The 15,347-nt window shown below is 39.7% G+C and overlaps 1 protein-coding gene and 1 pseudogene across 1 annotated transcript; one reads left to right on the plus strand and one right to left on the minus strand.

Annotated features, from left to right (window-relative positions):
* Nucleotides 1–4,100: 4,100 nt before the first annotated feature.
* Nucleotides 4,101–4,951, minus strand: LOC113291485. The gene is made up of 2 exons (XM_026541011.1): nucleotides 4,528–4,951; nucleotides 4,101–4,411 (listed from the first exon to the last, which is right to left on the minus strand). Exons 1-2 carry the CDS (start codon nucleotides 4,949–4,951, stop codon nucleotides 4,101–4,103), a joined length of 735 nt encoding a protein of 244 aa, XP_026396796.1.
* Nucleotides 4,952–12,600: 7,649 nt separating this feature from the next.
* On the plus strand, nucleotides 12,601–12,697 carry LOC113292202 (annotated as a pseudogene).
* The last annotated feature ends 2,650 nt before the right edge of the window (nucleotides 12,698–15,347 follow it).

Below are 15,347 nucleotides of genomic sequence, written 5' to 3' on the forward strand. Positions count from 1 at the left end.
ACAAAAAAACACTCCTCAACGACCTCAACTACAAACCTGCTCACCGGTGGAACCAACGAAGAAAATCAATATCGGAACGGAGGCAGAACCAAAAATGCTCAACATTGGAACCTTACTTGAAGAGGAAGAGGATATGCAACTACAAAGGTTACTAAGAGAATACGCAGACGTCTTCGCATGGTCAATGGAAGATATGCTAGGAATTGACCCGAATTTGGTCTCACACCACCTTCCGCTCAAACCGGAAATGCCACCATTCAAGCAACTCATCCACAAGGTGGCAAACATCTATCATGAAGTGGTATAAAAGGAGTTGCAAAAGCTACTTGCAGCAGGATTCATACGAAAAGTAAAATATCCTACATGGATATCTAACATGGTCATCGTACCAAAAAAGAACGGAGGCGTGCGCATTTGCATTGACTTTAGAAATCTCAACTAAGCGTGCCCCAAGGACATCTACCCACTGCCAAACATCGACCAACTGTTCAATGCAACCGAAGGCCACCAGAGGATATCCTTCATGGATGGATACTCAGGCTACAACTAAATAACCCTTGCAGAAGAAGATCAGGAGCATACTGCGTTCTTTACCTCACGAGGCTTGTATTACTATACAAGGATGCCTTTTGGACTAAAGAACACGGGGGAAACATACCAGCGATTAGTAGACAAAATATTTAATCCATGGATAGGCAAGATACTGGAGGTCTACGTGGACGATATGCTCGTCAATAGAAAAGAAGCAAAAAACCACCTGTCATACCTAAGGGAAATATTTGATGCCATGAGAAATTTCCACATGAAGGTGAACCCGGAGAAATGCGCATTCGGAGTAACCTCAGGAAAATTCTTGGGATACTTGGTAACTAAGCGAGGAATAGAAGTAGACCCCGAAAGGGTCAGAGAAATAATGGAGATTCCATCTCCACAAACTTTAAAAGGAGTACAAAAGCTAAATGGAATATTATCTTCCATGGGAAGATTCATAGCAAGGTCATCGGATAAATGCAAAGCATTTTTCAATACGCTAAGGAAAAGAAACAGGTTTACATGGACCACAGAATGTGAACAAGCCTTTCACAAGATCAAAGAGTACTTAGCATCAATACCCATCCTGCAGAAACCGGATCCAAGTGAGATACTTACCTTATACTTAGCAGCAACAAGCTACGTTGTGAGCGCAGTATTGGTACGAGACCAGGGGCAAGGAGAAAATCATGTATACTAAATCAGCAGGATACTTAGTTCAGCGGATCGTAACTATACCAAGGTGGAGCAACTCATATATGCCTTAGTAGTGGCAACACAGAAGCTAAGGATATATTTCGATGCACATACCATCCGAGTCTTCACAAAAGCTCAGATAAGTCAAATCCTCGACAACACGGAGAAAATTGGAAGGGTGGCGAAATGGAATGCCATGATCAAACAGTTTCATATAATTTTCGAAACAAGGAAAGCTGAGAAATCACAAATCTTAGCAGACTTCCTAGAGGACCTACCTCTCAACGACGAAGCAGAGATAGACGACATCCCAGGAATGGAGGAAGATAAGAAGGAACCAGAAGATCTCTTGGAACCACAGAATTCAAGAAGGTGGGAGATATTCGTAGATGGCTCCTCCAACAGAGAAGGCGCAGACATAGGGATTGTAATAACAACCCCTACTGGAAACCGACTCATCTATGCATTCAGGTTAGAATTCGAACAATACACTAATAACATCACGTAGTATGAGGCGGTCATACATGGGTTACGCTTGGCACATGAGCTAGGCTTATCAGATATTCGCTTAACTAGTGACTCACAATTGGTCGTTAGACAAACCGAACTCAAATATCAAACTCTGGATACAATACTGTCTTCGTACCTAAGATTAACACAGGAGCATGCGTCAAATATCAACAAAGTCACATTCAGACACGTCTGTCGGAAAGAAAACAGACACACAGACGCCTTAGCATTCATATCATCAATGCTGAGGGACAGAAATATCACCTCCGTGCAAATTGGGAGGATATATGAACCTTCGATAGAAAGACCAATCTCGGGTGTTGAAGAAACCTTGGCCGTCCAAACTCGGGCCATGAAGGAAGAAGAAAAGGATAAAGAAGACGAAGAGGTAGAAGAACCAGATAACGAAGCTGACGAAGACCAGTCCATGTCGGACGAAAGCAACTAAGATGAAGCGGAAGATGATTGGATAATCCCAATTCACCAGTACCTTGACAAAGGTACCTTACCAGCAGATGTCAAAGAAGCTCGGAAACTTGAGTCAAAGGCAACAATGTACAACTTACATGGTGGAATACTGTATAAAAGGTCATTTCTCGGACCTCTGATGCGGTGCCTCTCACAAACCTAAGACAGAAAAATACTACATGATATACACAGCGGAGAAGATGGCAACCATAGCGAAAGAAGGTCATTGGCGATCAAAGCCAAGATGCAAGGATACTATTGGCTAAGCATGGACGAAGACTCAAAGAACGTGTCTAAGCGCTACGAAAGATGCCAACGCTTTGCAAGGAAGATTAAAGCACCAGCAACGGAGCTCAACTCAGTTATCAGCCCATGGCCGTTCGTCAAATGGGGGGTTGATATTGTTGGACCTTTGATAGAGGGGACATCGAAAAGAAAATACCTTATCGTGCCTACGGACTACTTCACCAAGTGGGTGGAAGCAAGGTCTTTGGAAAGAATTAGAGACACAGACGTCTTTAAATTTTTGTTTGAGCAAATCATCTGCAGGTTCGGGATACCAGCCACCATAGTCTCTGACAATGGCAAGCAGTTGGAGGGAAAGAACATAGACATGTTGTTCAACACTTTCAACATTCAAAAAAATAAGTCCACTATGATATACCCTAAGAGCAATGGACAAGCGGAGGCAACTAACAAGACGATAGCAATGAACTTAAAAAAGAAGATGGGGGCATACAAGAAAAGATGGTGTGAACAGCTACATAATGTCATATGGGCCTACCGAACTACAAGAAGAGCGGATACGGGAGAAACTCCATTTTTGCTAACCTACGGAGCCGAAGCAGTCATCCCAACGGAGATAATACTACCAACAACAAAAACAGAGGCGTGGGAAAAGAACCTGACAATGGACCTGATGCTGGAAAAGCTTGATGATCTCGAAGAAAGACGAGAAGTGGCTTTGCAAAAGATGGTAAACTATCAACGAAGGATAACACTTGAATACAACAAAAGGGTTATCCCAAGGAGCTTCGTGGTCGAAGAATACGTGCTACGACAGATACCACCATATCAGAGGAAGAAGGAGTGGGGAAAACTAGCTCCAACATGGGACGGGCCCTACATCATACACGTCTTTGCCGGGAAAGGATCATACTACCTAAGGAACCTCAAAGGTGAAGTATTACAACACCCCTGGAACGCAATGTACCTAAAGAAGTACTACCCGTAAGTGAATGGTTATTACTCAGGAGAAGAAGGGAAGGGGAAACGTCCCACCATGTTCTATCCCTGATCAAAGGTATTATAAACCATACTAATCAATGAAAGAAACTTTTTGCTAAGAAAAAAGTCTATTTTGATTAAATACAAGCTGGGTTAGAATAGACACCCTCCGTCAGAATTGACGATGAGACAAGGCAAGGAACAACTGCTCATGTGTCAATACTCGGATCCTCGGAGTGATAGATCCATTCATGAGGCAATAAGAAAAAGTAAGACATACCCTTGTTGAAGTAAAGCAGCCTTCGCGCTAAACGAGTAGGGTTAAAGGAAAATTATTGCCCACGTCGGAGCTCTCGCCACCACGATAACTTCTGGCCAAAGGATACTTGGGTAGGATGATGAATGTTCCACCAAAGGTTAAAAATACCTTAGCACCTTGTGATAACTCGAATGTGCAAATAACTAGACACAACACGTCTACATATATTCATGCAATACTAAGGGTACCATAATAATGTTACCAAAATACGACTAACACGTCTTGAAAGTTGCAGATGACAAAGGTTCAGAACATAACGAAGCATTGTTTCAAGGAAATGAGACAACAAAGACCCCTCAACTGGGGGCATAACATAACAAAGAATTCAGTTAAAGAGAAACGTGACACATCAAGGGTAAGGAAGAAGAGGAAAGACAACTCCTTCTTCTTGGAGCTCGGCCTCTTCAAAGGCATTGTTAATGTAATCAATGGCCGAACGCTCAAATTGCACCTTCATCTGATAAGCATGAGCTTCTAGATCCGAAGCCGACTTCTGGCGAAGCTCCATCATCTGAGCGCAAAGCTGATCGTTAGCTTTCTGAAGCGCCTCAGCCTTAAACTTAGTAGTAGCATCAAATTGGCGAGAAATCTCCAACGAGGATATCTGGCCTTCAAGACGGGTAATCTTAGCATTTGCATCCAATAGTTGTTCCTGGAGACCTGCAGAAACGAAGGGTATAAGCAGCAAAGAAACAAAGCAAGTAAAGGTATGAAGGATGCCGCGGAAAATAAGGTCCCCAAGCTACCTCCTGCATGGCTAAGTGATTCTTATAAACTATGTTGAGCCTCAGCAAGATCCACCTCAGCGGCGTCGAGATCTTCCACAAGCGTATCTCGTTCCATCCGAAGATTATCAACATCAATCCGGAGCGAAGTATTCTCAGTGGATAAAGCTTGGTAAACATTTTCTAACTCTTCCAACCTTTTTACTAAAGACGCATGAGACATGGAAGAAGACATGGAGCCATCTTTGATAAGTTTGTTCTTAAGAAAACATACCTCAGAAGACAGGACGTTTCGTTCTGCAGTAACCTTAGCTAAGGAAGCGCAGGCATCTTCAAAATCTGCATGATACTTCTTGAGGATAACTTCTTGGGATGAGAGACGTTTCCCGCCTATGGCAATATCCTCCCTTTGATTTAAAATGAGACTCCCCTTCCAATTAAGGGTTTCTTCACACTCCTTACGAAGCAAATCCATCTGCTTCACTAAGTACGCATTATGAGAAGACTCAAGGGAAAGTTGGGACTCATTATGGACGGTTACGTTCATCAGCCTATCAGATTTCTTCTGATAATACCATACATCGGAGGTTAACTTAGCGACTTGATGATATGATTTGTAAATAGTGGTAAAAGTGGTTCGATTCTCAGACTTGTGAAGGATATTAATTAGACTTAAATTCTAATATTAAAATAGAAAACTCACTAAAAATTATAGCAAACTCAATCAAAGATGATATCAATACTAAAAGAAACACTGAGGCGAAGATTCCACTATTTTCCAAGTTCAAAGTGATTAAACCAATACTTATATTTATGCAATTTTCTTGTTTAATTTGATTCTAAAATATTGCAACAAGTAGATTTTCAAAAGTAATAATTGTAAATACCAAGTATGAAGCATCAAAAGTCTTAAAACTAAGCATACTCCATCAAAATAGATCACAATCACTCAAATAAAAATCATATTCAATAATAGTTCAAGGCAAATAATCATATAATTATTGCAAATAAAAAGATAAAATAGAATATACCACTTTTTGTTGGAAAAATAGCTTCCTCTATCGCCTCAGCAATGGGGTTTAGCTCCTCATATTAATCATGATCTCAAAATATGTGTTTGTTGCTCAAAAGATGATTAAAAGAGTGAAAAGTAATAACACAGACTGTTTGCAACAGTGTATTGGTGTTGCAAAACAGCTGTTACAATGGAACTGTTACAGAAAAACTTTTGCTTTGTCGCTGATTTTAAGACCCTAAAATACGACTGCCCTGCACAGCTTAATGTTATTCAGCTGTTAAACAACGACACTGTTCTGCGACTGTTTACCGTGCGTCAATGTTCTTCGCGTTCTTCTTCTTCAGCAGCAGCAGCAGCAGAAATAGAGTTTGGTAAAGCTCTTATTTCTTCTTCTCTGGCTCTCCTTAGGTTCCAAAATCTCTCCCAAATCTCTCCCAAATCTTCCAAAATCTCTTTCCTTCTCTTCACGGCCAAGTTGCGGCAATTTCTTGTTTTAGAATTTCTACGCGTTTCTGAGCTTTCCTTTTTATTCTAAACTCTTCCTTAGATAGATACAAATCTTTGGGAAGGTTTACAACGCTTTAATCTCTCTAAAATTCCCTAAAACAGGTCACACACGTGACTTTCCATATTTTCTGTTGTGAGAAAAATCCGTCGATTGAGCCCAGTCTAATCGATTTAAAAACCCATATCAAATTTCTAGACCCATAAGGAGTCTATCCTATGAAAATCAGAGGTTTAATCGACCTCAAACTCCTCCAAATCACGATTGCCAAAACTGTTCTTCACTGCACCATTTTCCCGCCAAAAACCTGGTTTTTGAAATGTTGAAGATGGTTGTCCCATATCCAGAGTAGGGGTGCGATTAGCAACTGCCTGGAAATGGGATGACCCTTAGTAATTAAGTTACCCCTTATCCAAAGTGAGAGTCCGAATAGCAAATGTCCTCCGGGTGCTTTCCGACAACTTTTCGAGCCAATTTTTTCCAAAAATGTTTATTGGCAAAAAATACCTACAAATAAATAAAACACCCTAATAAGTACCAAAATGAGCCCTAACAATATATAGAATCGAGACTAATCGGACACAAAAATGTGTCTATCAAATACCCCCAAACCTATTATTTGCTAGTCCTCGAGCAAAAATAAAATAGAAATAAAATCCTAACTCACTGTCGCAGGCATCATCGATTGCATTTAGCGTATGCAATAAGCCTTTAAACCCCTAGTTGTCCCTAGTGGCCGAGTGTTGTCTCCGGAGGGCTTACCATAGGTATACCCACAAAACCTTTATACTCTAGACCCTATCTATCTACACAGAACCTCGGAAGGCACTAAAGAATCTCCTTGGTTGGCATACTTATTGACTACAGGAGGAAGTATCCTGATGCGAAATTCCAATTGTTGTACACGAGTTTGCACTCAAGCATACTAAAATTCATATGAAGTGACAGAGATCTACTCAGATAGTCACACTATGGACATCAATATCCGGAGTCAAAACTAATCACATGGATAGATCAAGAAGATGGATATAGAAAAACATAGATGGTTTTGATATTTACTAGGTGAACGTTGTTTCTCATATCTGTCTGAAGGCCTCCGCCAAAATGAACGTATCCTAATGGACTGAGATACCGGTCTGACTAATATCAATACACTGGCATATACAAGGGTACCAGTGGTCGATAATCCCAACTCTAGGTCAACACAACTGGCATATACAAGGGTTCCAGTGGTCGACTTTATTGAATTTATTCCAGTTGGTCTGATGGTCTGGTTTTTTTTTTTTTTTTTTATATCTCAATCACTCTAATTCACCCTAGCATTGGTAACAACTTGAATCGTGAGCCCCACCTAATCACTTAGAGAAACATAGTTTAAAAACAAAACAAAAACAGAAGTGAAAAGGACTCAACGAGATATGGTGAAACTATCATGTTAGTTCTAACACCTGAGCTCTGTGCTTTTATGAATAGACTCTTTAGATGTTGCCATCTAATCAGATTGGTTCCTCAACTCCTACAACCAAAATGCTTCCATTCACTTAGATTGGTTAGTGCCATCCTTAATAGGGATAAATTTCTAGGCTCTGGAGTTTATTTATTGCAACGAAAAGGTAACAAAAATTTCTACCCACCCCCAAACTTAAATCTAACATTGTCCTCAATGTTTCTAATCAAAGAACAGTACCAAAAATATAAGTAACATGAGGAAATAGTAAAGAGAGAAGTCGGAAAGATAGTACCTGGGTGAAGTGTAACCAAAAACCTATAAAAATATTATACAACATACATAATCGCCTCGATGGTCAATCAAGGTAAAAAGGGTCCTCCTGAGGGACCTCCTCAACATCACCTGTAGGAAAAGGCTCTAAAAAGGGCTTCAATCGCTGACCGTTGACCTTCGAATAACTACTACCATCTGGTGTCTCAATCTCAACAACGCCATGAGGAAAAACAGTACGGACCACAAAAGGACCGGTCCACCGAGAGCGCAACTTCCCAGGGAATAGATGCAAACGAGTGTCATACAGAAGAACTTTTTGACCTGGAGAAAATGACTTTCGTAAAATATTCCTATCATGCACAAGTTTCATTTTGTTCTTATACTCATTAGCACTATCGTATGCATCTCTACGAATCTCGTCCAACACATTGAGATGGAGATTTCTTTGAGCTCCTGCCTTGTCAAGTGAAAAGTTTAAGTTCTTAATAGCCCAATAGGATCGATGCTCTAACTCAACAGGCAGGTGACATGCCTTTCCAAACACTAAACGATAAGGTGACATTCCAATGGGTGTCTTAAACGCAGTACGGTAAGCCCATAAGGCATCAGTAATCCTCGACGACCAGTCTTTCCTATTTGGATTAACTGTTTTCTCTAGAATACGTTTAATTTCCCTATTGGAAACCTCTACCTGACCACTAGTCTGAGGGTGATATGGGGTTGCTACTTTATGGGTAATACCGTATTGTTTCATTAAAAGAGCAAACAGTCTATTACAAAAGTGTGAACCTCCATCACTAATTATAGTTCGCGGCGTACCAAAACGTGTAAGTATATTCTCTTTCAAAAACTGGACTATGACCCTGTGGTCATTCGTTTTACACGGAACCGCCTCAACCCACTTAGACACATAGTCTACAGCGACAAGTATGTAAAGATAACCAAACGAAATAGGAAATGGACCCATAAAATCAATGCCCCACACATCAAAGACCTCAATCACTTAAATAGGGTTCAAAGGCATCATATTTCTACGGGAAATGGTTCCTAACTTCTGGCAATGCTCACAAGAAACACAATGACTATGGGAATCTTTAAACAACGAAGGCCAGTAAAATCCACACTGCAAAATCTTAGCAGCAGTCTTCTTAGCACTAAAATGACCCCCACATGCATGTTCATGACAAAAGGAGATAATACTAGACTGGTCACTCTCAGATACACATCTCCTAATAATCTGGTTCGGCAATACTTAAACAGATAAGGATCGTCCCAAAAGAAATGCTTAACCTCGGATAAAAACCTAGAACGATCTTGCTTACCCCAATGTTGAGGGGTTCGACCAGTAACAAGATAATTCACTATATTTGCATACCAAGGTGATTGGGAAACAGAGAACAATTGTTCATCAGGAAAGCTATCCCTTATAGGAAGGGAATCACTAGGGGAACTAACAACTAGCCTAGACAAGTGATCTGCTACTACATTTTCTGCACCCTTTTTGTCTCTAATGTCTGGGGAAAATTCCTGTAACAATAGGATCCATCTAATCAATCTAGGTTTGGTATCCTTCTTAGATAAAAGGTATTTCAAAGCAGCATGATCTGTATAGATTATGATCTTAGAACCTAATAGGTAGGACCTAAACTTATCCAAGGCAAACACGATGGCTAAAAGTTCCTTCTCGGTAGTTGTGTAGTTCATTTGGGCATCATTCAGAGTTTTGCTAGCATAATAAATCACATGAAGTAATTTGTTTTCTCGTTGTCCTAAAACGACGCCTATAGCATAATCTGAAGAATCACACATAATCTCAAAGGGTAGGTTCCAGTTAGGTGCCTGGACTATCGGGGCAGTAGTGAGTAAAGTTTTAAGCTTCTCAAAAGCCTCTAAACAAGCATCATCAAAGACAAACTTAACATCTTTTGCAAGCAAATTGCAAAGAGGTCTAGAAATCAAGCTAAAATCCTTAATGAATCGACGGTAAAAACCTGCATGCCCTAGGAATGACCTAATATCTTTTACGGTTTTTGGGACCTGTAAAGTCTTAATAAGGTCAACTTTGGCTTTGTCTACCTCTATACCCTTTGAAGAGACGATGTGCCCTAATACAATTCCTGATTTAACCATGAAATGGCATTTTTCCCAATTAAGCACTAAATTTTTTTCCTTACACCTAGTCAACACTAATGTCAAATGATGCAAGCACTCATCGAAAGATGAACCAAACACTGAAAAATCATCCATAAAGACCTCTAAGAACCGTTCTACCATATCAGAAAATATGCTCATCATACAACGCTGAAAAGTTGCAGGGGCATTACATAGCCCGAAAGGCATGCGTCTATACGCAAAGGTACCAAAGGGACAGGTAAAAGTGGTTTTCTCTTGGTCTTCTGGGGCAATAACGATCTGATTATAACCGGAGTAGCCATCTAAGAAGCAATAGTGACTATGTCCAGCTAATCGCTCTAGCATTTGGTCGATAAAAGGAAGGGGAAAGTGATCCTTCCTTGTGACCTTGTTCAATTTCCTATAGTCAATACACACACGCCATCCCGTGGTCACTCTGGGTTAATTCATTATTATCATTCTGGACTACAGTGATACCTGATTTCTTGGGGACAACCTGAACAGGGCTGACCCACTTACTGTCTGAAATTGGGTAAATAATACCCGCATCTAACAACTTAAGCACCTCTTTTCGAACTACCTCTTTCATGTTAGGGTTCAGTCGACGTTGCATCTCCCTAGAAGGTTTGGAGTCTTCCTCTAAATGAATCTGATGCATACACACAGTAGGACTTATACCCTTAATGTCTGCTATAGTCCACCCTAAAGCTTCCTTATTGTCTTGAAGTACATTTACTAGCCTACTTTCCTGATCACTATCCAAATTGGAAGCTACAATCACAGGTAAAGTCTCAGATGGGCCTAAAAACACATACTTTAGAGTATCGGGTAGTGGTTTAAGGTCCAACTTTGGGGGCTCTTCTAAAGAAGGAATTAGGGTAGTCTCAGAAACTGGTAACGGTTCGAACCTAGCTTTCCATCTATCAGTGTCTAACACAGGGGTAGAATCTAATAGAGCATTCACCTGTTCAATAGTGCTATCGTCGTCAAAATCTAAACCAAAATGGGATAGACAACTTTCTAATGGGTCTTCAGACAAGATGTTTGGTAATGACTCCTGAACTAAGGCTTCTATCATGTTCACCTCCTCAACACATGTGTCATCTAGCTCATGAGGTTGCTTACTGACATTAAAAATGTTCATCTCCATAGTCATATTACCAAAAGATAAACTCATCACACCATTTCGACAGTTAATGATCGCATTAGACGTAGCTAAAAATGGGCGACCTAAAATCACAGGTATCTGGTTCTCTGGGTCAGGGACAGGTTGGGTATCTAGGACCACGAAATCCACTGGATAAATAAACTTGTCGACCTCAATAAGAACATCCTCGATAACACCTCGAGGGATTTTAACAGACCTATCAGCTAACTGCAGTGTCATCTGAGTAGGTTTCATTTCACCAAGTCCTAGCTGTAAGTATACATGGAATGGCAGTAAGTTCACACTGGCTCCTAAGTCAAGTAAAGTTTTTCTACCCGGAAGTTACCTATTGTGCAAGCAATGGTAGGAGAACCTGGGTCTTTGTACTTTGGAGTTGTGGTGTTCTGAATGATTGAACTTACGTGACTAGCTAAAAAGGCTTTCTTATGGACGCTAAGTTTTCGCTTTCGCGTACACATATCCTTAAGGAACTTGGCATAAGCAGGAATTTGCCTAATTGCATCTAATAAGGGAAGGTTTATGGTAACTTGCTTAAAAACCTCCACTATGTCATTAAAGTTCGATTCCTTCTTTGTTGGTACTAATAGCTGAGGAAATGGGGCTCTAGGCCTAAAATCAGACCTTTCAGGAACCGAATTCACATCATCAGAAACTTTATCAGTCTCTTCAGCTACTGGTCCTGAGAGGTGAGATCCTGAGGGGTGAACTACAGTATGTTCACTATCGGGCATGGTTACCTTATTGTCTACAACTCTACCACTTCTAAGGGTTCTAACAGCATTCAATTGATTCGATGGTTTTGCACCTAATTCATGAACTCCTCTAGGGTTGGGTTGTGTTTGACTAGGAAACTTACCTTTTTCTCTCAAAGAATCACTTATCAGACCAACCTGGGTTTTTAACTCGGAAATAGCCTGACTATTTTCTTGTCCTATCCTGTTACTAGCTTGTAGACTCTGTTCTACGGATAACTGGAATTTTGCAGTTTGCTGAGTTAACAAGGCGAGAGATTCCTCTAAACTTAGGATTTTCTTATCTGACTGATTCTGAAACTGAGCTAGTCCTGAAGGATTCTTAGTATAGCCAAAACCTGGGGGAGCATTAGAATTACTAAACTGACCTTGACTTTGGCCCTTAGACCACGAAAGGTTCGGATGGTTTCTCCAACCAGGATTATAGGTTTCTGAATATGGGTCAATCTTTTGACGGTTATCAAATCTAGTGTTATTATAAAGAGCATTGGCCTGCTCTTCAATATTCTGGCCTTCCCAAAAAGGCTCCACTCTACCACTAGTCTGGCCCACTTCTAAGGCTTCTAACCTTTTTGCTATAGCAGCAATTTTGGCATCTGATTCATAGCCTCCTTCTACCCTATTAACGTTTCCTCTACTTAAAAGAATTGTTTTCTGGGGTGCCCTACTATTTTCCCATTGGTTTTTTCGGCGATTTCATTAAAAAATTCCATCGCCGCATCAACAGTTTGGTTTTCAAATCCACCAGTGCATAGAGACTCAACCATGGTCGTTGTGGAATAATCTAAACCCTCATAAAGGATCTGAACTAGCCTAACCTTTTCTAAACCATGATGAGGACACTGGGATAATAAATCATTGAACCTTTCCAAATACCTATATAAAGATTCTCCCTCTTGTTGTGAAAATGTTATTTGCGTCCTAATAGACGATGTTTTGTGCCTAGGGAAAAACTTATTGAAAAAGGCAGATGTAAGTTGTTCATATGTCTCAATTGACTCGGAGTCCAAACTATACAGCCACGACTTGGCCTTATCTTTCAGGGAAAATGGGAATAACCTAAGTTTCAAAGCATCATCATCTAAGCCTCTAATTCTTAGAGTACTACAAATTTCCTCAAAATCCCTAACATGGTAATAAGGGTTTTCATTTTCTTTCCCTAAAAATTGGGAGCATCTGTAAGGTCCCAGGTTTCAGTTCATAGGGTGCCTCCGTTTCAGCTAACTTAATACACGAAGGACGGGTAGTCCTAGTTGGATTCAACAAAGCTTTCAAAGTTGCCATTTCTGGCGCTATCGGAGCAACGGATTCTCTCCTCAGTCAAAGAACGTTCAAAAACAGACTCTTCAAAAGCCGGACTTTCTAGATTAAGGTAATCGAGACGCTTCGAACTACTAGGTTTCTCTTTAACAAATCTACCTAGTGCGTCTCTTTTACGTTCAGGCATACAATAGAATTTTCTAAATTGGAAGGGTAAGCAAACACAGATCAAGGCCGACTCAACCAAATCAAACCTATTGATTTCTAGCAAACAAAAAGCATGATGGCTCCACTTAGATTGTTTCTAGACCAGCTTCTAATCCTTCGAACGGGAATTCGTTACAATTTAAGCAAACCCCTCTGGAATCAATCCGAGTTAACGTAAGTTGAATAGAGGCGAGGGAACTCGTGAGCTTTGATACCCAGGCCGCACCGGATTACAAAGGAGTGCAGTCACCATTCAACTTACATAAACCGTCAAGAACTTCGAAGTATGCTCAAAAGAGTAACCAATATTTTTCGAATGACTTTCCTGTTAAGATCGTTACCCTATCGATCTCGTTCTAGTCAAAATTTTAAGCTTAGGTTCGCGTAGGTTACGTGTTCCTAAAGCGGGCAAGAAGAGAACGATGATGAAATCTGAACCCTTATCTTGTATGGCCAGGCCTTTCCCTTTACTAGAAAAATAAATGTCCGTATTCAGTCCTCAACATATATGCATACGAAGGAGTACAGTAACTCGCTGACAGGGGATTCGCGAGTGTTTAAAATCTTACCTCCCGTTCCAGATGGGGGATAAATCGGTTGTAGTCGACTCGGGCCACTGACTCCGATGTCTAGTGTACGAACCCAAGGTGCAGAGACAATATCGTAATTGTCCTCCTTCTCTGCAAACAGTTTATATTTAAAGTACCCTTCCGTAGGGTAATAAAAAAAATAATGTCCCAAAGTCCAAAAGTCCAAAAAAAAAAGGAAAAATTACAAAAATAATAAACCCTAATAAAGTTTTGTTTTTTTTGTTTTTTTTTAAATGAAATAAACAAACCCTAAACTAAAATTGTCTAAAATAAAATTGTCTTCTTTTCTGTTCTTTTTCCTTTAATCTTTAGCTCCAAGTCTTTATGAAATCACCAAACTCCTTGGCTCAATTTTCTTTATGATCCAGAACCTGTAGACACAAGATAAATACCCAAAAACATAAAAAGGACAAAAATAAAAAAATAAAAAAATAAAAAAATAAAATAAAAACAAGTCCGCGTCGGCGGCGCCAAAAATTGATGTGATTTGTAGATAGTGGTAAAAGTGGTTCGATTCTCAGACTTGTGAAGGATATTAATTAGTCTTAAATTCTAATATTAAAATAGAAAACTCACTAAAAATTATAGCAAACTCAATCAAAGATTATATTAATACTAAAAGAAACACTGAGGCTAAGATTCCACTATTTTCCAAGTTCAAAGTGATTAAACCAATACTTATATTCATGCAATTTTCTTGTTTAATTTGATTCTAAAATATTGCAACAAGTAGATTTTCAAAAGTAATAATTGTAAATACCAAGTATAAAGCATCAAAAGTCTTAAAACTAAGCATACTCCATCAAAATAGATCACAATCACTCAAATAAAAATCATATTCAATAATAGTTCAAGGCAAATAATCATATAATTATTGCAAATAAAAAGATAAAATAGAATATACCACTTTTGTTGGAAAAATAGCTTCCTCTATCGCCTCAGCAATGGGGTTTAGCTCCTCATATTAATCATGATCTCAAAATATGTGTTTGTTGCTCAAAAGATGATTAAAAGAGTGAAAAGTAATAACACAGACTGTTTGCAACAGCATATTGGTGTTGCAAAACATCTGTTACAATGGAACTGTTACAGAAAAACTGTTGCTTTGTCGCTGATTTTAAGACCCTAAAATACGACTGCCCTGCACAGCTTAATGTTCTTCGGTTGTTAAACAACGACACTGTTCTGCGACTGTTTACTGTGCGTCAATGTTCTTCGCGTTCTTCTTCTTCAGCAGCAGCAGCAGAAACAGAGTTTGGTAAAGCTCTGATTTCTTCTTCTCTGGCTCTCCTTAGGTTCCCAAACTCTCGACACCTCTTCTATATGACCCAAGACATCTATTTATATCAAAAATACCGATTAAATCTCTCCCAAATCTTCCAAAATCTCTTTCCTTCTCTTCACGGCCAAGTTGCGGCAATTTCTTGTTTTAGAATTTCTACGCGTTTCTGGGCTTTCCTTTTTATTCTAAACTCTTCCTTAGATAGATACAAATCTTTGGGAAGGTTTACAGCG

This window comes from Papaver somniferum, chromosome 6 (genome assembly GCF_003573695.1).
Source record: "Papaver somniferum cultivar HN1 chromosome 6, ASM357369v1, whole genome shotgun sequence".
Lineage (NCBI taxonomy): Eukaryota > Viridiplantae > Streptophyta > Magnoliopsida > Ranunculales > Papaveraceae > Papaver > Papaver somniferum.